Genomic DNA, 26,067 nt, shown 5'->3' on the forward strand with positions numbered 1-26,067 from the left:
CTTTAAAATAAATAAATCTTTACAACTTTGATGATCACCTGTAGTTTTCTCTTGTAACCTGTGAGGTTGACACTTTAGTGAACTATCCTATGAACTCATTATTGGGTTGTGACATTTCATACTGGCATCTATGACTCCCATGCACTCCAAATAAAAAGCAGATTTGGCCACTGTGACAGGACCCATTAGTGTGTGGACCCCTGTTTAGAAACCTTGACTTGGGCTGTTTGGTTTGGATGTTATTTGAGTGGTCGCTGCACCCATTACACCTGTTAACCTTTATTTATTTGCACAATTTAAAAAATGCACACAAAAAAAGAGCAAAGATAAATAATATAGAGTGCAGGAAGAGGCAGAACACTCAGAGAGCTTATTTGAAGCCTCCATACAAATAATGTTCTAATATCAAAAATGTATTAAAAAATTCTAAATTGACACATAAAGACAAAAGTTGAGACTAAAATAAAAATAACACAGAAACATACAAAATTATCAATTAATATAAATACAGTAATTACATCAACATAATTCAAAAGTACAAATTATGAATATGATGTGTAAGAATATCTTTTTATTACTTTGTGGTTGAGCATAATGAGTATAATTAAATAACAGTGTTCAAAGTTTTTTAAGCATCCTTTATAACATGTTAAAGATGATCAGTTTTTAGCCACATTGGAATAGATATTGTGTGGACCTGTGAATTTAATCTAAAGTAAGACTTGAAGTGATCAGGGATATTCCCTTCATGTTGTATTTTATACAGACAAACATATTTGAGAGATATTGATGTTATAGATATTAAGAAGCTGGAGTTTCTGAAACAGAGGAGCAGATGAGACGTGAGGCTTCCATCGAGTTTCTAACAAAACGTTTCTGCAGGAGCAACATTTTATGGAGAGTGCTCGCCCCAACTATATGACAATAACTGTTGTAGGTAAGTGCTGTTTGGAGTAGTGTCATAATTACTTTTTCAATTTGATTCAATTAATTTTAATTTCTATGTGCTATAACAAACTTCCCTAAATCTAAAATAAGAGAGTGAATATTGGATTTGTCAAAGTCTTGTCAACTCTAATGTGCAGCCTACTCTTTATGTTGACAATAAATCGATTAATGTTTAACATTTTTACTGCCTGCTTTGCTAATTTCCAGCACACTGTCTCATTTGTCTTTCAGATGGAAATGAATGCAGTTCAAATTCTGTAAGTTCACCCATCAATCAATCAATCAATCAATCAATCAATCAATCAATCAATCAATCAATCAATCAATCATCCTATCAATCAACCATTCAGTCAACCAATCAATCAATCAATCAATCAATCAATCAAACAATCAAACAATCAAACAATAATCCTATCAATCAACCAATCAGTCAACCAATCAATCAATCAATCAACCAATCATCCTATCAATCAACCAATCAGTCAACCAATCAATCAATCAATCAACCAATCAATCAATCAATCAACCAATCAGTCAACCAATCAATCAATCAATCAACCAATCAACCAATCATCCTATCAATCAACCAAACAGTCAACCAATCAATCAATCAACCAATCAGTCAACCAATCAGTCAATCAATCAATCAATCAATCAATCAATCAACCAATCAATCAATCAGTCAACCAATCAATCAATCAATCAACCAATCAGTCAACCAATCAATCAATCAATCAACCAACCAATCAATCAATCAGTCAACCAATCAGTCAATCAATCAATCAATCAACCAATCAATCAATCAATCAATCAACCAATCAGTCAATCAATCAATCAACCAACCAATCAATCAATCAGTCAACCAATCAGTCAATCAATCAATCAATCAATCAACCAATCAATCAATCAGTCAACCAATCAATCAATCAACCAATCAGTCAACCAATCAATCAATCAATCAACCAACCAATCAATCAATCAGTCAACCAATCAGTCAATCAATCAATCAATCAATCAACCAATCAATCAATCAATCAATCAACCAATCAGTCAATCAATCAATCAATCAATCAACCAACCAATCAATCAATCAGTCAACCAATCAATCAATCAATCAATCAATCAATCAATCAACCAATCAATCAATCAATCAATCAATCAATCAATCAACCAATCAATCAATCAATCAATCAACCAATCAGTCAATCAATCAATCAATCAATCAACCAACCAATCAATCAATCAGTCAACCAATCAATCAATCAATCAAACAATCAAACAATCAAACAATAATCCTATCAATCAACCAATCAGTCAACCAATCAATCAATCAATCAACCAATCATCCTATCAATCAACCAATCAGTCAACCAATCAATCAATCAATCAATCAATCAACCAATCAATCAATCAATCAACCAATCAGTCAACCAATCAATCAATCAACCAATCAACCAATCATCCTATCAATCAACGAATCAGTCAACCAATCAATCAATCAATCAATCAATCAACCAATCATCCTATCAATCAACCAATCAGTCAACCAATCAATCAATCAATCAATCAATCAATCAATCAACCAATCAATCAATCAATCAACCAATCAGTCAATCAATCAATCAATCAATCAATCAATCAATCAATCAACCAACCAATCAATCAATCAATCAGTCAACCAATCAGTCAATCAATCAATCAACCAATCATCCTATCAATCAACGAATCAGTCAACCAATCAATCAATCAATCAATCAATCAATCAACCAATCATCCTATCAATCAACCAATCAGTCAACCAATCAATCAATCAATCAATCAATCAATCAATCAATCAATCAACCAATCAATCAATCAATCAACCAATCAGTCAATCAATCAATCAATCAATCAATCAATCAATCAATCAACCAACCAATCAATCAATCAGTCAACCAATCAGTCAATCAATCAATCAATCAATCAATCAATCAACCAATCAGTCAATCAATCAATCAATCAATCAATCAATCAATCAATCAATCAACCAACCAATCAATCAATCAGTCAACCAATCAGTCAATCAATCAATCAATCAATCAATCAATCAATCAATCAATCAACCAATCAATCAATCAGTCAACCAATCAGTCAATCAATCAATCAATCAATCAATCAATCAATCAATCATCATTCAATCAACCAATCAATCTTTATTTATATAGCACCTTCATATAAATCAAATGCAGTTCAAAGTGTTTTACAGAGACTGAAAACAAGAAAGAAGCAGAATTAAAATAATGGAAAGACATTAAAAAAAGAAAAATGATTTTTAAATAGAGACTAATGCACAACAACAACAATAAAATATGTGTCATTAAAAGAAGTCAAAGCATCAAAATAACATGAAGAATATAAATAGTTACAATAAAAACATTTAAAAAGGGTAAGGATAAGAGTTGAAAATAAAATGAAGGCTCAAAATATCAATAAAAATGAGTTCATGAATTAAGATAAATAAATGAATTAAAATAAAATAAACAGTTAAAATGAATACAATTAAAAAAGCAGCATTTTAAACCAATCAAATAGTAAAAGTAAGTAATAAAATGAGTCAGACTGAATAAATAGGGTTTTATGTTAGGTTTAAAAGTCTCACTATCTCCATGGCGTTGAAGGTGTTCTGCCTTCATCACACAGGAGCAGCCTGGCCTCGCATCCACAGGGACTGCTTCTTCACTTTGAGCATTGAAACCACACCTTTCAAGATTACACAGGACCACCCCAAGCAGAGAAAACTTAACATTTCACTGCTGGTTGTGTGAATTCAAGGATATTTGTTGTAAATGAAAAATGTTAATTCATTTTCATCGTCACCTTAGACGGAGAGAGACAGTGCGTTACCCATTCTTACCCACCCACTACAACGTATAGTTAACACAAATTAGAATTGAAAGTTGAGCCAACTCAAAAGCAGAACTTCAGAGGTGAAGTTTAAATGCCCAAATTAAAATGCTGCTTCAGTCATCCCAACTTGATATCAAACTATCTGAGGAACATCACATACCTTAAAAACAATATCATCATTCAAAAGTTTATTAGGCGAAAGTGCTGATAATGCTTGATTTACTTTATTTTTTTGATTTGCCACAAAAGTCCATAGAGGCTAAAATGTACATATAAGTTTTAAAATGTATTCAAAGAGCTCAGAAGAATGTCGTATGCTCGTCAAAATTTAAAAAAATGAAATAAAGTAAACAATATTATCAGTGTTTTAGTAGAGCTGACGTTAACCCACCACAGGGACAGGACACAGGCACCAATACACAGAGTGTCAGTCTGCAGGGCCCCAGCAGAGGGCGCTATAACACCTTCAATACAATGTCAAACTCCTATGCCAAGAACTTGAAAACATTAGAACAAGAGAAGAATTTTGGCAAAATGACTTCATATCACATCAAGTTTCAATCAGGAACAACATTAAAGATACATAGAGGGTTTTTTTCTTCTCTCTGTCACACACAGTAAAGTTATGATCTCTTGTTCCATTACATCAAACATTTCAATTCTGAATGAGAATCAGCTCTAAATTAGCATCATGATATATTATCTGTTCATGTTTAAATATGAAAGGATATGAAACCTGATGTCTGCAGACCAGTCAGCTGTAAACTCTTCACAGTGACCCAGCACAGACCACACTTTATTATTTTCACCTCATTATGAAACAATCTAAACATTTCAAGATTCCCTTTTTAGAGAAGAATGAACATCAACATGTTGTCTCCTTCATCAACACATTTACCCACATAATCCAGGCTGTGCAGGACCTCCCCTGCTGCACCAGGATCTATAGCTCCTCTCCTCTGAGGCTCACGTGTTAACTGCAAAAACTCCAAATCTTACCAAGTGAGATTGTCTCATTTTTAGTCCAAATGTCTTCTCCCTCTTGATCTAAGATACATTTACTTAACAAGTAACATCTGAGCAAGACAGAGGGACTTGTTTTAAGACATCTTAAATATCTTGTTCAGTCAAACAATCTTGAAATGATCTTGTTTTTTCAAGCTGAGATTTTATTTATAGAAGATGGATAATCTTGATTTAAGACAAACCCTTTACTTGATTTAAGTAAATGCATTTTATTGGAGAATCTATCAGAAAACAGCTCCATTGATAAAAGAAAGAAAGAAAGAAAGAAAGAAAGAGAAGTTGTTTTTTAAGGGTGTGTTTCAGTTTTCAGACACTGTTTCTTCTAAACCAGATATAAATATCCATCCTCAAACTACATGCACACAATGAAACACCTCCTTTAGAGCAGAGCTGGCTTCTCCTAAAAAACAACATGACTGAATATTAGTATATCCAGCTCACTATGAGAAGACATTATATCTCAACATGAGACAATTCAACTTTGTCATCTTATTTCAAGAACAAGATGGTCTTAAACCTAGAGAAGTGCCGCTATAATACAACTCAAATGAAGGTGAATATATCTCAAATGAAGAAGTTGACATGAAATGTATTAGTGCAGAAATAATTTTTTGAGTGAAAAAATACTAATTGTTATCATCCCTGTCTTATTCTGAGACACTAAGTTTTAAAATACTGGTTAATGGTTAAAATAAGTTTTTTCTCTGCTCATTTTAAGATCACAGTTTTCTAAATATATTAATATTAGTCTTATTTTAAGAAATCTTACCAAGCAAATTTTCACTTGTTCTATTGGCAGATTTTTTTTTACTTATTTCAAGATAAAAGTACCTTCAAATAAGTTTTTTTTCTTGCATTGCAGTTCCAGTGTTGTTGTTCTGACATCCTGAAACATACGGATCAGGATGATCCTGCAGCTCATTTATCAGAAGATGAAACTCTCCTCGCTCTCGTCCTGTCTTCAGAAGTTTTATACTCTTGCAGTCCATGCAGTTTTGGAGTCCTTACAGAGATTTCACAACGCTCAGAGACAGAACTGACCCAGTCTATGGGATGGACAAGATAAAGGGCTTTTACTAAGTCTGTATCTCTTTATGAAGCTTTTATTTTGGTATTTCCACTAGGCGGCAGTGTAAATTCATATATTAGCTAAATATTTAGGATCACAGAGCAACACTTAACATTTATTTATAACGTTTAACATTTAAATTTAACATTTAGATTTAACATTTCAAATTTATATTTTACACTTCAAATTTATATTTAACATTTATATTATATTCAAAATTTATATTTCTATTTAAAATTTCTATTTGATATTTAACATTTGATTTATATTTAAAATGTAATTTTATATTTAGTATTTAGATTTATATTTAACATTTATATTTAACATCAACAAGTTTAAGCATGAACTATCATGAAAAACGAGTGAGTTATCCTCATTGAGCCATGACCCCCGAGAATGAAAGAACACCATTGCACTAAATATTGATTGAAATGGTCTCTGATGTCACTGCTGATCGGTCCAGTGTATGAGAAAGAAGAGTTTTTAAAGACCTCATCCTCTGATCAGTAATCTTTGGTGTTTAAAAAGCTTGTTTCCACAGAGAGCTGTCCATCACTGAAGCATACACTACAGCAGGCGTAATGAGAATAACTCGTCTTTGTGCTCTTTGCTATCCTGGTCTATAATGAGAACACCATTATTACCTTATCTCACCACAAAGAAGAAGCATCCTTAGAGCAGAGCTGGCTTCTCCTAAAAAACAACATGACTGAATATTAGTATATCCAGCTCACTATGAGAAGACATTAAATCTCAAAATGAGACAATTCAACTTTGTCATCTTATGACAAAGATGGTCTTAAACCTGGAGAAGTGCTGCTATAATACAACTCAAATGAAGGTGAATATATCTCAAATGAAGAAGTTGATGATGAAATGTATTAGTGCAAAAATAATTTTTTGAGTGAAAAAATATTAATTGTTATCATCCCTGTCTTATTCTGAGACACTAAGTTTTAAAATACTGGTTAATGCTTAAAATAAGTTTCCCCTGCTAAATTTAAAATCACAGTTTTCTAAATATTACGTCTTATTTTAAGAAATCTTACCAAGCACATTTTCACTTGTTCTATTGGCAGATTTTTGTTCTTGTTTTTGCAGGGGCATTTTTTCCAGTGTGACATTTAACCTTTGAACCCAGAGGAACAGCTAACCCTGAATGACTGCAGATCATCCTCCTTTACCGTAACAACACACCGGGCACTCTCAGTCTCATTGACCTGTATTTTTTGCATAAATGTGTCACATGACTCTCCTACTTTGCATAATGGGAATACTTCCTGTTTTCCTCAGAACAGGTTTGAGCTGTGTCTGAGACAAAAGCAGGTCCAAGGAGAGGGACGTGTTGGAGTCCTGTGAGTACAGCTCTGCCTTTGTCCTTCAGCATGAATCAGTAAAGACAAAAACAGACTTCAGAGATTAAATAGGTTTCTTTTAGGTTTTTGTGTTGTTGAGGGAGGAATACCTGGCATACCTTTAGATCGGTGACTGACCTTTGTTCCAGTTCAAGTTGAATGTAAGATTACACGCCCATTCAGCCAGGAAGAGCGGCGCATACCTCTGACAGCAGTAAATCCTTTTCTCTCAGCAGGTCTTCGTCTGTTTATCAGTGAGGAGAGTTTTTTACCTTGTTATTAAATCTCAGGTGAAACTTACACTCGTCTCTTGGTCTGTTGTAGAGTGGGAGGTGCTCAGTGTGTCTCTTTCATCATCATCAGACTCGTATCCTCAGTCACAAAATGGACTCTTCAAAAGGTACGAAAAGCAGACCGTCTCAGTCTCACAGCAGTTATGATCCTTCTTTCAGAGTGAAGCTCAGACCTGTTCCTCTGTTCCTCTGTTCCTCTTGTCCTCAGGGCCCTGCCCTCACATGAGTGTCCCCGTGGAGATGGATGAGAGCATGACACCCTCTAGTGTGGACCTGGCCTTTGCTCACTCCTGCAAACAGTGCAGTGAGGACAGAGAGACCACCAAAGAGCCACAGGAGTATGACTGCGAGGAGGAGGAGGAGAAGTGGAGACCACCTGAGAGTCAGTTCCTGCATGCTGCCCCCAAACACCACTTCATTCCCCCTACAAGTCCAGGCCACGTGAAGTCCCCCCACCCTGCAGGGGCCTGGCCCTGTGGTCTCAGAGAGCAGGCACCACTGTATGAGCAGGACTTCATGGTTAACCACAGTAGAGGCTTTTCCCACGCTTCACACAAGCCTGAGGTTCGCTCTGTGGAGGAGGCAGAGAGCTTGGAGCCCCCACTCCCACTCCTCTCTGATGCTAACAGCCCCCACTACGTCCCCCAAGGATACTCTGCAGCACGTGTGCCCGGTCAGTGTAATCACTCATCACTACAAACATGACGCTAGATTTAAAAGATGGGTTTCATGTTAGTTCCTCTAAAGTGAAGCCAAAAGACTTAGAGCTCCCTCTGGTGGCTGGCTGCAGTACAGGTCAGAGTAAAGCCCACCTCCACCAGCCGGGCGTACACACGGGTGTAGCCTTACTTAGGACTAGGAACTGAAGATTACAACCAACTTAAAGCTACACCGTACGCACTTGTCGGACTCAAGACCTGTTTATGATACACCTGGGTCTAACTTTTATAGATAGGATCCCAGTGTGCCAGTGTACCAGTTCGCCCGGCAGCCTAAGCCTATAGCAGCATAACTAAGAGCTGGTCCAAGCCTGATCCAGCTCTAACTATATCTTTATCAAAAAGGAAAGTTTGAAGCCTACTCTTAAAAGTAGAGAGGGGGTCTGCCTCCCGGACCCTGACTGGTAGATGATTCCAAAGGAGAGGGGCCTGGTAACTGAAGGTTCTACCTCCCATGCTACTTTTAGAGACGTTTCTTTGACAGCACTGATAGTTTGTGATTGTGTTCAGTGTCAGAGTGAGGACACAGAGAGTTTCCATTTATGCTGTTTGTATTTCTTCCTGTAGGTTTGTGTCATTCATACCTCCTCATTGTAAAGATAAGAGCAGGCACAGGTTTGACTGTTCTAGGTTGGTCTTGGTGGACTGGAGTTTAAATCAAAGAGTCGCTGTGACAGAGTCAGACATAAGATATAAACCGACCTAGTTTACGTCCAGCAGGAACACTCTGATAAAGTGTACCAACCAGAAAAATGGTTGCCCTCTTGTAGATGTGATTTCGGTTAGTGTAGAGGGCAGGACCCTGTCACTTCAGCTCCAGAAGCCGGTCTCTACTGTGCAGACCGTCTCCAAATGCAAAAGATGTCAGTGGCAGGAGAGGTGACCTTCCATCTTTATATAGAGTCAGTGAATGTTGGGGCTAGTACTGAGAATATACACACTACCAGTCAAAGGTTTGGACACACCTTCTCATTCAATGGTTTTTATTTATTTGAATTCTTTTCAACATTGTAGATTAATACTGAAGACATCAAAACTTTGAAATAATCTGGTTTGGCCATAATCTGGATTACAACAGTAGTCAAATAGGACTATCCATTGTGGACTAACCCTACCTCTGAACAACACAACTGATGGTCTCAAACACATTAAGAAGGCAAGTCATTCTACAAATGAACTCTTGACAAGGCTCATGTTCATTAGAAACCATTCCAGGAGACCACTTCATGAAGCAGACTGAGAGAATACCAAGAGTGTACAAAGCTGTCATGAAGGAAAAAGGGGGCTACTTTACAGAATCTAAAATATAAAACAGATTCTGCTTTGTTTAACACTTTTTGGTTCATTCAATAATTCCATATATGTTCTTTCATAGTTTTGATGTCTTCAGTATGAATCTACAGTGTTTACAATCATTACAATAAATACAAACCCTTGAATGAGAAGGTGTTTCCAAACTTTGGACTGGTAGTGTACCTGCTTACATCAGAGGATCTACCTTTACCACTCTAAAATACAGGAGAAGATAAAGTGTATAAGTGAATGATAACGTTTTTAAGAGGGTCAGAAAATGAAATGTTGAAAACACAGAAAGGTTTTCAGGGGTGATAAACCTCCACTGAGACCAGAACTAATGAGTCATTGATGCAGCACAGGCAGCAAGAAAAACTGACATCAATGAACAAATTCACAGCAGTAAATGTGTCAAACTAAATGCAGGGTTCTTGGTTGATTAAAAGTCAGCTTAGAGTCAGATTTATGGAACTCCAGTATTTATTAACATAAAGCCGTCCCATGGTTGTTAATGTGAGGAGGATTTCTTTCTCTCTATAAACAGATCTCTGCATGAAGAGCAGCTAACAATCTGTTCTACATCAAACATTTACACTGAGACACTAATCTGCTTTATGCTGAGTCACTGAAGACAATCAGTGTTTAGATTTCCTGACTTCCCTGAACGCAGCATCAGAAATGATGGATCCACCTCCATTCAACAAACAAACATTGTAGACGTAGTTTTCTTCTCCTCTTGAGGACAGACCTGACAAAGCTGGACTTTGGACTTTGGACTAATCTGCATCATGATGTTGTTATTTCAGCAAACTGAAGACCCGTTCATTATAAGAACATCACAAGAACATCAGTTTCTGTTTCAGGTTCATACCAATGAAGGAAGCCAGAGTGAAGCCTCTGTGGAACAGTTTACAGTGAAACTGAGACTCAGCACTAACAGAGGAACTGGATGCTCCTCTGAGGGATGTAATGAACCCAGAAATGATGGTGTTTATTTAACAGACAGATCTGGAGGGGAGGATTGGGCTTCTGAGAGTTTCTTCAAGAACAAACAAACGACTAAGACTCTGACGGTCTCAGTCACTTCTGTTATGGCGTTGGCTTTTCACACCTGGGGGCTGTGTGGACTCCTGACAACCTGTCTGAGCTTCTAGAGAGGCTGCAGACTCTCAGTTTAATCTATGTTAGTCACTCATTTATACCAAGCTGTTGAAAAGGGGGGTCATACCCTCTTAACGAGCTGCTTAGCCTTAAATAAACCCACTTGTGAGAGACTTGAAGTGTGCCAGGATAATACTCTAACAGCTAATATCATGAGTAGTTGGTTATAATTAGTAACACTGAGATCTTTATTGACACATTTGACTGAAATTGAATTCACTACATTTACTCAGACGGCCTGCAGGAATCATCAGTCTCCAAACACCAAGAGGACACGTTCAGAAATCTGCTTTTCAAGCTGCTACATGTAGGATATGGGACGAGCACTGAATCTGCATGCACATTAGACCTGATTCATCATCAACCTTATTACAACATCAGGGTTTAATAACTACCTCCCTAACCCTGCATCATCTGGCTGCTGCTCTCTGTGCTGCGGTCCAGTCTACACCAGCTCATTACTGCTGGATGAGAAGCAGAGGGTTTATGTCTCCTCCTCGTCTCCCTGCAGGTCCAACCCCAATCCAGAGGAGGTGTCTGTGCTGCCCTCCGGCCAATCTGCCCCATCACAGTCCCAATGATTACTATAATAAGCATGATTACCCAGCAGGTCCACGCCTGCAGCATAAGCACCCCCAACCAGCAGGGTAAGAGAGATCCCTGTCCTATTATGATCCCCGTCTCATATTTCAAACACGTTAAACACTTTATTTCCCTCCACAGGAATCCCCCCAATAAAGAGCAACAGTTTCAACCTTCTCCAAACGCCCCCTGGGGACCAGCGCCTCGCTGCGCAGTCCCTCCAAGAGATGTGATGCATGAGGTGGGCGTGGATAGCTCCCTCCAGCCTGGTCCCGGTCCGGTCACAAGGGAGATCAAGAGGGTCATCAGCCTACCTGAGGAGAGCCGTAAGTCATCAAACTGTCCATGAAATGAAGTGGGGTTCCCAAAGTGTGGGTCGGGACCCCCTGGGGGGTCACGAGACATAAATGGGGGGTCGTGATATGTCTTCCAGAATGTTTTTTTTTTTTTCACAGTTATCTAAAATTAGTACATTTGATCCATTTACAGTAAAAAAAAATATGGACAAAAACAGCTAACCTTGAAAATATAAAGTGTAATGAGTTTTCTGCCTTTCTTTGTTTCCAGATGACTCCTAAGTTTAGTGTTAGTGAACAGTTCAGTATCTAAAGCATCAGTAGCAGCAGGTTCATTCAGAACAGCACAGGAAACACAGACACATGCTCGGCATACACTGCGCTTACTCTCTGTCTGTCTGTCTGTCTGTCTGTCTGTCTGTCTGTCTGTCTGTCTGTCTGTCTGTCTGTCTGTCTGTCAACATCTCAGAAACGACCCCTCATGTGACAGACTTCTGTCTGAGATAGGAGGCTCTGTTTTTTTCATCCTCTGGTTCTGTTATTATTTACAACTTAAAGGAGACATTCTCATTGGTTCAAGTCTTTCTTTAAAACAGTTCTCACAAACACATAAAAAAGTGATTCAGTTTAATCATGAATCCTCTCTCCATACTAGCTGCACGCGTAGATCTCTCCTGATGCTAATCTGATGGAAGATATTCATTTATCAGTTTATTTGACAGGGGCCATGCAAAACAAAAACTGTCAAGCCAGAGTTAGCTATAAGCTAATTTTCATCTGTGGTCCCTGGGCAGGAAGATGTTAACAAATGTACAATACAAACGATAAAAAAAACATACTAGCATTTAAAACAATACATAGACTACTCAACACAGTCCATCACTAATAACAACACATTTAAAATGACATTTCATTGTCTCTAATTTGATGCATTCAGGTGATCACATGATAGTTTTTCCTTGAGCCATAATTTCAGTGTACTTTTAAAAACACTGAGGCTTGTACAGTCTCTAATGTGGGTCGGGATTGAGTTCCATTTTCCTGCTGCTCTGACTGAAAATGCAGACTGTCCAAATGCAGTCTTCCTACGTTTAGCTGAACAGTCTCCTCTTGCTGATGCCCTGGTCTCCCTAAGATTGTTCCTGCAGAGTAACACACATTGTTTAAGTGGTGGTGGGACCTGATCATGAATTAATTTATACATCAGACACATATCTGCATAACAAAGAAAACTGTCAAAGGTCATTAAGTTATATTTTGTAATGATTTTACAGTGGTGGTAGTTCCTTGGTTTTTTATCTAGAGTTGTCAGTGATTGTTTGTAGAGGGTGTGTAATGGTTTTAGAGTGGTTGCTCCAGACTGAGACCAGCTCGTGACACAATAAGATAGATGAGAAAAAATCATTGAGTGCATGTACAGTTCAGCAGCGGCTAAAGGTAACTGATGCCTGACATGTCTGAAGTTCATAAGGCTGGCTCTTACATTTCTGCAGACATTTTTTACATGTTTCTTAAAATTTAGATTGGAGTCAATTGTTACACCCAGAAACTTGAAATGTTGAACAATCTGTATTACCTCTCTGTTTACAGTCATATCAGGTTGAGGTGTATTGTTTCCCCTGATAGAAAAATACATTCCTACAGTTTTGCTCACATTAAGCGTTAGACAGTTGTGAGTGAGCCAATCTGAGACTTTGTTTAATGCTGCAGAGAGTTTGGATGCAGCTTGTTCTCTTGTTTTAGCATGGATATAGATAACTGTGTCATCTGCGTACATTTGGATCTGTACCTCTGGACAGATTAGGGGCAGATCATTAATGTACAAACTAAATAATGGATCAAATCTTTCTGTGCACTGTCAAGCTTACATCAAGCTAGAGCAGTCAGACACATTTAATGAGAAGAAAGCAGGATGAGAGGGTTTGTCAAGGAACACTTATTAGAGATCCCTGGGCAGAGGTTTAGTGTGCACTCCAAATACAAAAATGAAAACGAGAGGGGACATGGTGTTCACTGTGAGGGGTCCGACACTCTGGAGGACATCAGGGTCCGTATGCACGTCCAGCCATTAGCAATGAAAACGGGCTGTTTGTACTAATGGTGAAAAAGAAATGGATTAGTGGTCTGCATGAGCCAGGTTAACGCCCCAACAGAGCATTACATTTAATGGAGGTAGACCCCACCATTACAGGTGTTAATGGCAGGATTACCTCACCTGTTTAAAGGATGGAGGACATCGTGCTCATGGGTTACTGTTTAAGATGAAATATGAGAAGACAACAGATATTTAGGGATCGAACCAATCCTTTGGGAAAGAATGATCTTTGAGGATTGACTTGCTGATAACAGCTGTTTGTTCATTCTATATTCCTGTAATAAAATGTTGCTGTGACAGTACGTTAAGACTTATGGTCTCTTTGTGTAATGGCTGGACGGACATACAGGCTGGTCTGCTGAGTCAGTGAGCACTTTTAAATCTCTTCTTAAAACATACTCTACGTATCGTAGAGCCTTTCCTGATTGATCTGAATTTTATTTTATTTCATTTTAACCGTCTTAAGAAATATATTTTAAAATAATTGTATTCCTTTAGAGTTCTTTTAGAGGAATTTTATCAATCAATCAATCAATCAATCTTTATTTTTATAGCGCCAAATCACATCAAACGTTATCTGAAGACTCTTTTACAAACAGAGCAGGTCTAGACCACTCTATGTCAAATTATGAACAGACACTAGGGATGTACATTTGAAGTATTTTCCGTGATCGATTTTTGGAAATGTTAACGATCAATTATCGATTAATTGATAAAAAAAAAAACATTATTATTCTTACGTCAAAAACAATGACAAATACGTTGTTTTTCCCCCTAAATTGTATTTTCTACAGCAACAAAATGCATATCACTGACGGGATTGAATACGGGTACATGTTTGACACGCAGAATATCAACGATCAAATATTCTCAGCGGACATAATCTTATAAAGTGAAGGCTCATAATACTAACAGAAAAGTACTTCAGACTCACAGTGTCCAGTTTTCTGTCTACTCGTTCTTATTGAGAAAAATAAACATGTGTATTCGGTCAGGTGTCAGCCGGGAGCGCAACCGGGTCACTATCAGTCCAGCTGCAGAAAAGCTCAGACGGCTCTGATGTTGCTGGTCTGCAAACATAACATACTTGAATTTCCCACCTGTCTGTTGCCTTCGTATCCAAAGGTTAAAATATCCTGTTTAAAGTTGTCAACCTTTGTGTCCGTGTTGTTGTTGGCAGCAGTTTTGTATTGATCCTCTTTAAAGGGGACATATCACGCTTTTTTCATCAATATATATTGGTCTAAGAGGTCCCCAAAACATGTCTTTAAAGTTTATGCTCAAAAAAACACTTTGAAATCAGATTTTGGCATGCCTGAAAAGTCCTCTTCTTCAGCCCTGCTCAGAACACTCTTTCTCTCTGACCACGCCCCCTCAGGAAGTGGATGTGCCTCGGCTCTCCAGCACGTTGATCTAATGTTTACATGTTGGCTGAATATACACGGCTGCTCAGAGATCACGTTACTTCAACCCTCTGAATCTGATCCTGACGGAGAGGCGCCTGTAGCAGGACCTTTCTGAAGGATTGGTCACAGATTTAGTGTTTCTTGTTGTTTTATTTATCAGTATGTAGACGTGTGTCTTGGTACACAGCTACGAACATGTAGCTATGTGGCTATGCTAACTAGCGCTAGCACTTATCCATGATAAATAAAAATCATCCACTAGATCTTCAAATCTGCAGACGTGGGGAGTAAAACCGACCTCTACCAGAAAGGCAGCAGGACCTTTTCTGAAGGATTGGTCACAGATTTAGTGTTTCTTGTTGTTTTATTTGTCAGTATGTCGACGTGTGTCTTGGTACACAGCTACAGCTACAGCTACAGCTACAGCTATGAACATATAGCTATGTGGCTATGCTAATTAGCGCTAGCACTTATCCATGACAAATAAAAATCATCCACTAGATCTTCAAATCTGCAGACGTGGGGAGTAAAACCGACCTTTGTGTTTATTAAGACAGCCTACAACTAGCATGCCTCCCTCCTAAGCTCCTTGTTAGCACACATTTGTGCAGGTAATGAAAAACGGAGGAGGGATTCAGTATTATTTTATACAGTCTATGGGCTGAACAAGCTCTGAGCTCTGACTCCGTGACAGACCGGATATTGTTGTTACGTAACAAAAACACTGAAGTCTGAAACGGCTGGTTTCACACACATTTACAGAAAGGTGGAGAAATCAGAACAGGGGCAGAATGGATTCTTTTCATTCTCGGGGGGTTTGTAGACATGCCAGGGAAACATATTTCAGGTAGAGAACCATTAAAAAGTTCATTTTCCATGATATGTCACCTTTAAAAAAGCGCACGTGGAGACCTGACGCGCAGCCGCAGCCGCCAGCTGAGCATCTCCGCTGTGCGCAACACCTTTAACAGCTGATTCACATCCAAACATGCTTTAAACTTAAAACACCTCCCTTTATGACTCAACTTTATTGGATTTTGAATTTTTAACAACATACAGGACAAAATAGTGCCGAGCCGAAGAGTGAAAAAAAAAAAAAAAAACACGATAACATGTGTGACTTTGACTGGCATGAAAAATAATAAAAAACTAACAAATAGACAAAACAACAAACAGAGAAGAAAATACTGTATCAGACAATAAAGAAAAAATAACAATAATAAAATAATGCACAAATAATGAGAATGACAAAATACCAGTATTAACAAGACATTTTGGACAAGTCAACAAGATGTCCAATGTATCACTGTCACATGTCCTCTACCCATACTTCACAAATAGATATTTAATCAATGTTCGTCCTCCTGCATTCAGTTCAGAGCCCCAACAACCACACCGCAAAGTAAATGTCTTAATATTTTTACAAATACAAACAACTTGTTGTACAATGTACACATTATACAGTCTGGCATTAAAAAAAAAACAATCAGCTGGTGCCCAGAAGGTTCCCCTGTGGTGAGTGAAACCGCAGAAACTTTCCCCATTTATCATTATATTTTCCTACCTCATTTATTAGACTGTAGGAACTTCTCTCAGATCCATTCCCAAAATGATGGCCCTTCTACCGCTTTCCATTTTCTCATTATCATCTGTTTACCAATCATGATACTCGTTTGGATCCAGCTTGCAAGCGGTTTTACTATATGGACAGTATTTTGAGGGTTTCCGAGTATGTAAACACTAGGACAAAACACGTAATCTACCCCCGCAATTTCCGTTATATACTCATGGACCTTGGTCAAAAACATCTGTACCTTCGAGCATGATCACACTGCATGAACTAAGTCACCCACCACCCCGTCACATCTCCAACAATCTGATGTTTCTTTTAAACCCCTTCAAACACCTCCCTGATAGCTGAGTGTAACATGAGACCACATGATGTTTGTTCCACGTGACGGGAAATTGATAACATAAATGTGTGTTTCGAGTAATTTCTTAACAATCAATTAATCGATAATTGATTAATTGTGGTCATCCCTAACAGAGACCCAACACCAAGACAGGATAAGACTCAGTCTGACCCCACCTTAATCCACCATGAGCATTACACCTCACAGTATTTAGCTAGTTACAGTGGATAGGACAAACTTCCTTTAACAGGCAGAAACCTCCAGCAGAACCAGACTCATGTTAGACAGCCATCATGCCTCGACCGAGTTGGGTCTGGAAAGAGGGATAGAGGGGAGTAAGAGAGAGAGGTGATAGTGATGAGAGGAGTAGTAGAAGCTGTTGCCGCTGGAGTCCAGCACGTCCGTATCAGCTGGAGTCCAGATCGTCTGCAGCAGGAGGAGGTCTACGGCAGCTGTCTTTTAAAATCTGTGTTATTTCTTTATCTTGACTGTGTGTTTTTATGAACTGCCTGTTTTATTTTCCTGCCCATGTGAAGCACTTTGTAACCTGGTTTTTGAAAAGTGCTCTATAAATAAAATTATTATTACTATTATTATTACTATTATTTTGAACCAGGAACAGCTGTTACATCATAAAGGTAGCAATCTCACAACTCCTGCTGTGAGAGGTTCAAACACTGTCTCTGTCAATGCCGTCTGGTGGCTTTGAAGAAAGCAATGTAACAGCTGTTACTGGTGGGAATAAGTATAAACCTTACCTTTCATAAAGAAGATGGTGGTTGATTATTCTGTAACACTCCTACACAGTGTTAATAACAATCTGAGCCTGTCGAAGACATCAGTGTCTGGTATGGAGTTTGTTAAAATGTTCTAAACCTTGTTGTAAGCATTGTTTCTTTAAGACTTGTGTTTAAAGAGGTAACGGGCACAGATAACGCTCTCACTGACTGTTCACAGGAAACGTTTTCGTCACATACTCGGTGGACGTGGCGGAGGACATCGTTCCTTTCGTCAAATTCCTGAACGACCAGGGCTTCAGACCAGCAGTAAGTCCTGATGTTTCTCCGTCACCTCCTACTCTGTGACTTCACCTTTCAAACACTGAAACCATACCTGTCTCCGAGCAGATCGACATCTTTGATGACACGATTCAAAGGATGTCCATCACCAAGTGGATGGACAGATACCTGAATGATGTGAGTGTGACTTTGGAGTCTTCGCAGAGAAGACATGTCTGTGGTGTGTCCGAGTGCTCCTGCTGAGCTGACAGAAGGTTTTCATTTGACAGAAATCAGTGCTCATCATCGTGGTCATCAGCCCCAGGTACAAGGAGGACGTGGAGGGACACGGAGACGATGAGCACGGCCTGCACACAAAGTACATTCACAACCAGGTGAGCACTCAGAGCGAGAGCTACAGTGATCTGTGAAATACTGCCCCCCTCTGGTGGGCTCTTAGAATCACACTCCCTCCTTCTACAAACCAAAAGGAGCGTGAGAATGATGCTACGCCCGGTCTAGGGGTGGCCGAGGCATAACGTGAACAAGACCCATTTCCCCCAAGTCCCAAGCAGACACAAATAGGAATGCAAGTATAACAATTATTTGCATAAATTATATTGAGCTAAAACAACTTAAAGGTGACATATCATGCAAAATGAACTTTTTAATGGTTCTCTACCTGAAATATGTTTCCCTGGCATGTCTACAAACCCCCCCCGAGAATGAAAAGAATCCATTCTGCCCCTGTTCTGATTTCTCCACCTTTCTGTAAATGTGTGTGAAACCAGCCGTTTCAGACTTCAGTGTTTTTGTTACGTCACAACAATATCCGGTCTGTCACAGAGTCAGAGCTCGGAGCTTGTTCAGACTGTATAAAATACAACTCAACTCCTCCTCTGTTTTTCATTACCTGCACAAATGTGTGCTAACAAGGAGCTTAGGAGGGAGGCATGCTAGTTGTAGGCTGTCTTAATAAACACAGAGGTCGGTTTACAGTGACCTCTGACCCTCACTGAAAGAAAAGGAGGTTATATTGGACATTAGAGAAACACTGAAGATTTGAAATGTTTCAAAGACATTAACACTTTGATTTTATAAACAAATGTAAAGAAAACTGTTGTTTTTGTTGAAGTTTGAATACAGTTGTAGTAAATATTATTATTATTTTCAATCAATAGAGCATTTGAAATGGTGCCTAGTTTTTATTTTTATATGTTATATGCTCTTATCACCAACTGGCATAATAATTTGTCACACTCATTTCTGCAGATTCTGCATTTATTTAAAAATACAGCCGACGTACTTTGAAAAGCATCATTTTAACCACACAGATGAAGAAATATATTCACTATCTGACTTCTTGACAAATTTGAAAACGACTGTTAAAGGTGACATATCATGCAAAATGAACTTTTTAATGGTTCTTTACCTGAAATATGTTTCCCTGGCATGTCTACAAACCCCCAGAGAATGAAAAAAATCCATTCTGCCCCTGTTCTGATTTCTCCACCTTTCTGTAAATGTGTGTGAAACCAGCCGTTTCAGACTTCCGTGTTTTTGTTACGTAACAACAATATCCGGTCTGTCACGGAGTCAGAGCTCGGAGCTTGTTCAGCCCATAGACTGTATAAAATAATACTGAATCCCTCCTCTGTTTTTCATTCCTTGCACATGTGTGCTAACAAGGAGCTTAGGAGGGAGGCATGCTAGTTGTAGGCTGTCTTAATAAACACAAAGGTCGGTTTTACTCCCCACGTCTGCAGATTTGAAGATCTAGTGGATGATTTTTATTTGTCATGGATAAGTTCTAGCGCTAGTTAGCATAGCCACATAGCTACATGTCGTAGCTGTAGCTGTGTACCAAGACACACGTCGACATACTGACAAATAAAACAACAAGAAACACAGAATCTGTGACCAATCCTTCAGAAAAGGTCCCGCTGCCTTTCTGGCAGAGGTCGGTTTTACTCCCCACGTCTGCAGATTTGAAGATCTAGTGGATGATTTTTATTTATCATGGATAAGTGCTAGCACTAATTGGCATAGCCACATAGCTACATGTTCATAGCTGTAGCTGTAGCTGTAGCTGTGTACCAAGACACACTTCGACATACTGACAAATAGAACAACAAGAAACACTAAATCTGTGTCCAATCCTTCAGAAAAGGTCCTGCTGCCTTTCTGGCAGAGGTCGGTTTTACTCCCCACGTCTGCAGATTTGAAGATCTAGTGGATGATTTTTTATTTGTCATGGATAAGTGCTAGCACTAATTAGCATAGCTACATGTTCATAGCTGTAGCTGTAGCTGTGTACCAAGACACACGTCTACATACTGACAAATAAAACAACAAGAAACACTAAATCTGTGACCAATCCTTCAGAAAGGTCCTGCTACAGGCGCCTCTCCGTCAGGATCAGATTCTGGATCAGATTCAGAGGGTTGAAGTAACGTGATCTCTGAGCAGCCGTGTATATTCAGCCAACATGTAAACATTAGATCAACGTGCTGGAGAGCCGAGGCACACCCACTTCCTGAGGGGGCGTGGTCAGAGAGAAAACAGACTGTTCTGAGGAGGACTGAAGAAGAGGGTTTTTCAGGCAGACCAAAATCTGATTTCAAAGTGTTTTTTTGAGCATAAACTTTAAAGACATGTTTTGGGGACCTCTTAGACCAATATATATTGATGAAAAAAGCGTGATATGTCACCTTTAAGAGGAATCTATAATTACCTTCAGGGTGAACCAAGACCAAAGTAATAAATGCACATTTCTAACTGACGTTAAGCCACCGACCAAAAGAGAAACCAAAACAGACTCAGGTGGACCACTAATGAAGGACTGGGTGGGCTTATTTGAGATTTAGTGAGTGTTTATCATGATGTGTTCACTTTAAAGCTCTCCAGATGAATGAAGCATTCCTTCATGTTGTCTGATGAGGCTCTGGGAAAGCTTACAGAAACATTTTTACCACAGTGTCAACAGGCAGAAGTGAACCGGACCCCTTTAGGTGTATTGGTTTGATATGTGGTGTGTGATTAGGTAGTCCCCGCATTGCTCACTGTTATTAATGAGCGTTGACCAATTAGAATCCAGTATTTCAGACAGCTGGGTAATGCCAGCTGCACTGTGTCAGTGGTACACATACAGTCAGAGGAACACTGGACTGGTTCTTTGGTCATGTTACTCAGGACTGAGCTCCAGCAGGTGAGCAGAGAACTGATCCTCTTTCCCTGTTGATTCAGATCCAGAACGAGTTCATCCGACAGGGCTGCCTCAACTTCAGACTGGTCCCTGTGCTGTTTCCAAATGCGACCAAGGTGAGTGAACACATAAACACATCAGAGAGTATGAAGTATAGAAAGCAGGTTCATCCTCGACCAGATCGAACAGCACATGAAAGACAAAGCTCAACTCATGAGTGTCCCATCATGGTTCAGTGTCCAAACTCAGCGCCCCTCGTTCCTGCTGAATCAGCATCCTGCTCGGTGCTGTAAACAACAGTCAGAGTCTGAAGAGGGACTTTAAACTGGTCTTATGTTTCTTAAAGAGGAGCAGGGAGAGCTCAACCAGTCCTCTCACTGGCTCTCATTTATCAGACGTGCGTACGACTGAAAACTGGGTGTACGATCATTTCCACGCAAAGATCGGCATTCATCAATCCGGACTTGAGGATAAGCTCAAATCCCACGCCAGGTCTCAGCTCGTGTACGCAAGTGTTCATGTGAGTGTGGAGCGCGGTGCAGGGAAGTGAATCTGTCTGTGGAGGAGAGTTATTAGATCATATTAGTGCAGAGCATTTTCAGACAGACACACAGAGGCTCACAGATTCATCTTCAGAGAGCTGAATTAGATATTCTCTATGATCCTGTAAAACACATCTCTTTAAAATGATGTTGAGCTGTCAGCTGATTCTTATCATATTTATCATATTTATCATATTTATCATATTTATCATATTTATAATATTTATAGAACAAATGTGAGTTTTCTTTATTCATCTATTTTAAAGTTTAGAGAGGCTGCTTTCAGTAATTATCAACACTCACATGTAGGGGTCACTGTGTGTAAAGTTGTGCGCACCAAAAATAAGGCCAACATTTCTCCACATTTATCTCCAAAACGTCTTTGAAAATATCACAACACATTTTTAAGTTAAGTTTTTATCACATTTAGAGCAATATTTGTTACCTTTTACATTTGTATTTTTCTCCCCACAAATACATTTAAATACATTTAAAATTATAAAACTGTTGAATCTAAATGCTATATCTAAATCTTAATGTTCAACGTTGAATCTAAATGTTAAATATAATTCTTAATGTTAAATATAAATATAAATGTTCAATATAAATATGAATATAAGATATAGATCTAAATGTTAAATCTAAATCTAAATGTTAAATATAAATCTTAATGTTAAATCTAAATCTAAATGTTAAATATAAATATAAGATAAAGATCTAAATGTTAAATATAAATATAAATGTTAAATATAAATATAAGATAAAGATCTAAATGTTAAATATAAATCTAAATATTAAATTTAAATATAATGTTAAATATAAATATAAATGTTGAACGTTAGATATAAATGTTAAATTTAAATCTAAATGTTCAACTTTAAATAGAAATGTTAAATAGAAATGTTAAATATAAATAGAAATTTTCAATGTTAAATGTAAATGTTAAATATAAATTGAAATGTTAAATATAAATCTAGATGTTAAATATAAATATAAATGTTCAGTGTTAAATCTAAATGTTGAATATAAATCTAAATGTTAAATGTAAATATAAATGTTCAGCGTTAAATCTAAATGTTGAATATAAATATAAATGTTAAATATAAATATAAATGTTGAATATACATCTAAATGTTGAATTTAAATCTAAATGTTGAATATAAATACAAATACAAACGTTAAATATAAATATTAAATGTTACTCTGTGATCCTAAATATTTAGCTAATATTTAAATTCACACTGCCGCCTGGTGGAAATACCAAAATAAAAGTTTCATAAAGAGATACAGACTTAGTAAAAGCCCTTTATCTTGTCCGTCCCATAGACTGGGTCAGTTCTGTCTCCAAAACTGTCTTTAAAACATTTACAGTGAGCAGTCCGGCTATAACCCGTAGGAGTCAGTACTACAGACTATGGTTAGGATATCTGTATCACTTTATGATGCTTTTATTTTGGTACTAATGGCGCCCCATACAGATTCACACATTCACACCTAGCTAAAGTACCAAAATAAAAGCATAAAACTAAATTTCAAAACTTGAAATGAACCATAGGACACTGAATTCAACTTCTAGTGTGTGAGACAGGGTTTTTATTTAGACATCTGTGATTGATCAGAGGACTTACCATGATAGACTGTGTGTTTGTGTGTGTGCGTGTGCGTGTGCGTGTGCGTGTGTGTGTGTGTGTGTGTGTGTGTGTGTGTGTGTGTGTGTGTGTGTGTGTGTGTGTGACAGATGGACACACTTGGACAGCTCTGTCTGGTCTTTGTGTAGTCTCTTTGGGGGTGTGTTCCTGGGTTTCTTCTTCAAATGGGTGAACAGGTCTCCCTCCCAAAGTGTGTGTGTGTGTGTGTGTGTGTATGTGCGTGCGTGCGTGCGTGCGTGCGTGCGTGCGTGTGTGTGCGTGCGTGCGTGCGTGCGTGCGTGCGTGCGTGCGTGCGTGCGTGCGTGCGTGCGTGCGTGCGTGCGTGCGTGCGTGTGTTGCTGACAGAGACATGAGCCCCTCCTGTGGAGCTCGGAGGGACTCAAATAAAAGATGTGAAGAAATTTATACTGAGTACATTTCCCCTGGTCTGGTACACCTCCCAGTATATGACAGTATCTTGAACCATTCCTCCTCACTGATGTGACACCTCAAGTCATCAGATCCTCCTGATCCAGACAGACCTTTACCCAGTGCAGACGTCTGGATCGTGCCACAGAGAGGTGTACCTTTAATATGATGCTCCACACACTCTGCAGATCTCTGCACGGCCTTTAATGATAGAGAGGGGATTTCATTCAAACCTTTTTGTCAGGTAGACAACAGAAGATATGAAACATGATGACATCAGGCAGGAAGAGTGTGGACACTGGTTTGGGGATTGTGTATCAAAGTGGATGTAGTCTACCATAAGGGTGAAAGAAACTGGAACCATTGGGGGCAGTTTGGCTGAGCTGTTAGGGTAGCAGGTCTCATGATATCTGATCATAGAGAGGAGGTATTCCCTCAGACTCAGTCCTTCACTTCAACATGATGTCCCTCTTTATGGAGCCAAAGGATTTAGACCATCTCTTTAGCTAAGGCCTCCGTTCCATCATCCACACATGTCCAGCTCAGGCTCCACCAAACATCCACATGTGTGTCTGTGTTTCAGAGACATGTCCCAAACTGGCTGCAGAGCACCAGGATCTACCGCTGGCCTCAGGACAACACCGGCCTGCTACTGCGTCTGCTCAGAGAGGAGCGCTACATCATCCCGCCGCGTGGGGGCGACCTCACCCTCACCGTCCGTCCCGTCTGAGAGCGATGGGACAGATGTACAGACGAGGACTGTTTGAGTGGACTTTGATTGACCGGCCTGAGGAGGACTGCTCTTACAGCACACTGATGGATGTTTCATGTTAATTCTTTCTTCTTTATGATTCATGTTTATCTATCTCACTCTGTAATGATTAAACCATGTATTAATGCACAGCCTGGAGTCTGCAGCCTGATCATCTACAGACTCTGAATAAAATATAACATTATCATTTTAATCTGCTCTGTTCACTTTAAGGTAGTACACATGTTTAAATGAAGTCAGCAGTATATACGTCTGTTTGCCACTAGAGGGCGGCAGGTCGCTGTGAGAATAACATTTCTTATGACGGTGATGTAGCTGTTTGGGTCAGACTAAAAGTGTTTTTCGACCGGAGGAACTTTACCACATGCATTTTTTGGCACTGAGGTTGAGTTCTGCATCTTAAGAGGTACAAGACACAGCGAAGAGAGGAACCAGTGGATAGAGGTCTAAATGAGACTCAGGAGGATAAAGACCGTCCTCTGAGACTGTAAGGGTTAAAGCAGACCATGAACATGTTGATTAAAGGGGACGTATCAGGCCCCTTTTTCAACCACTTAACACAGTCCCCTGATGTCTAAATGAAACATCCTCTCCATGTGTCAGTGTAAATATTATAGAAATCAAGCTCCAGAGGAGGTTTTGGACCAGCTCTAAACCCTTTTTAAAAACGCTCTGTTGTGGTGTGTGTCTTTTTAAATCCACATGAGCTCCTTTACTCTTCCATGAGGTGTGCCAACTTGGAAGCGTCATGTTACCATAGCAAACATGGTTGCAGGAGACGGCACTGTCCGGCCTTATGTTTGAACCTGAGTCAGATGTAAATGCATATTTCACACACAAGTTAGTCCGGCTTATTGAGACATCATCAGACAAACTGTCCGGGGGAAAAGATACCAAATACAGATCATCTGATTAACACGTTTGATTAACAGCTGCAGAGAGAGACAACCCGTCTGCTCAACAACAGACACAACTCTGTTGATTATTAAAGAGTGAGCGGGGAAGCAGACTCACTTCAACTTATATCTGAGGAAGACGGTAAATAAGGAGACTCCTGTACAGGCGGGAGGAGGATCAACGATCAACAGGACTATAACCGGTGCATTGAATCCACAGAGTCCGAGTGCAGCATCGATCCACATTACAGTCTCCACAAGCTGATCAGGATGACATCTGGAGAAATGTTCACCACACTGAGGGACAGGAGGGACAGGAAGGACAGGAAGGATAGGAAGGACAGGAAGGACAGGAGGGACAGGAGGGACCGGAGGACAGAAGGGACCGGAGGAAAGGAGGGACAGGAAGAGAGGGTGGACAGGAAGGACAGGAAGGACAGGAAGGACAGGAGGGACAGAAGGAACCGGTAGGACAGAAGGGACCGGAGGACAGGAGGACAGGAGGGACAGGAAGGACAGAAGGGACAGGAGGAACAGAAGGGACCGGAGGACAGA

General features: G+C 39.2%; 1 protein-coding gene across 3 annotated transcripts; it reads left to right on the forward strand.

Annotated features, from left to right (window-relative positions):
- The first annotated feature begins 882 nt into the window (after positions 1–882).
- traf3ip2a (TRAF3 interacting protein 2a) lies at positions 883–24,813 on the forward strand. Of its 3 annotated transcripts, none has more exons than XM_034698944.1 (13): positions 883–937; positions 1,180–1,205; positions 7,031–7,114; positions 7,223–7,284; positions 7,609–7,684; positions 7,786–8,250; positions 11,262–11,397; positions 11,474–11,658; positions 18,000–18,088; positions 18,170–18,238; positions 18,331–18,435; positions 21,287–21,361; positions 24,428–24,813. In XM_034698944.1, the coding sequence occupies exons 5-13, from the start codon at positions 7,669–7,671 to the stop codon at positions 24,572–24,574; spliced, it is 1,287 nt and encodes a 428-aa protein (XP_034554835.1). In that variant the 5' UTR covers positions 883–937; positions 1,180–1,205; positions 7,031–7,114; positions 7,223–7,284; positions 7,609–7,668; the 3' UTR covers positions 24,575–24,813. The 3 variants fall into 3 exon arrangements, with proteins under 3 accessions (XP_034554835.1, XP_034554836.1, XP_034554837.1); XM_034698945.1 differs by having other exon boundaries at positions 7,228–7,284; XM_034698946.1 differs by lacking the exons at positions 883–937; positions 1,180–1,205 and having other exon boundaries at positions 7,023–7,114.
- The last annotated feature ends 1,254 nt before the right edge of the window (positions 24,814–26,067 follow it).

The sequence above is a fragment of the Notolabrus celidotus genome, chromosome 13 (genome assembly GCF_009762535.1).
Source record: "Notolabrus celidotus isolate fNotCel1 chromosome 13, fNotCel1.pri, whole genome shotgun sequence".
In the NCBI taxonomy this organism is placed as follows: Eukaryota; Metazoa; Chordata; class Actinopteri; order Labriformes; family Labridae; genus Notolabrus; species Notolabrus celidotus.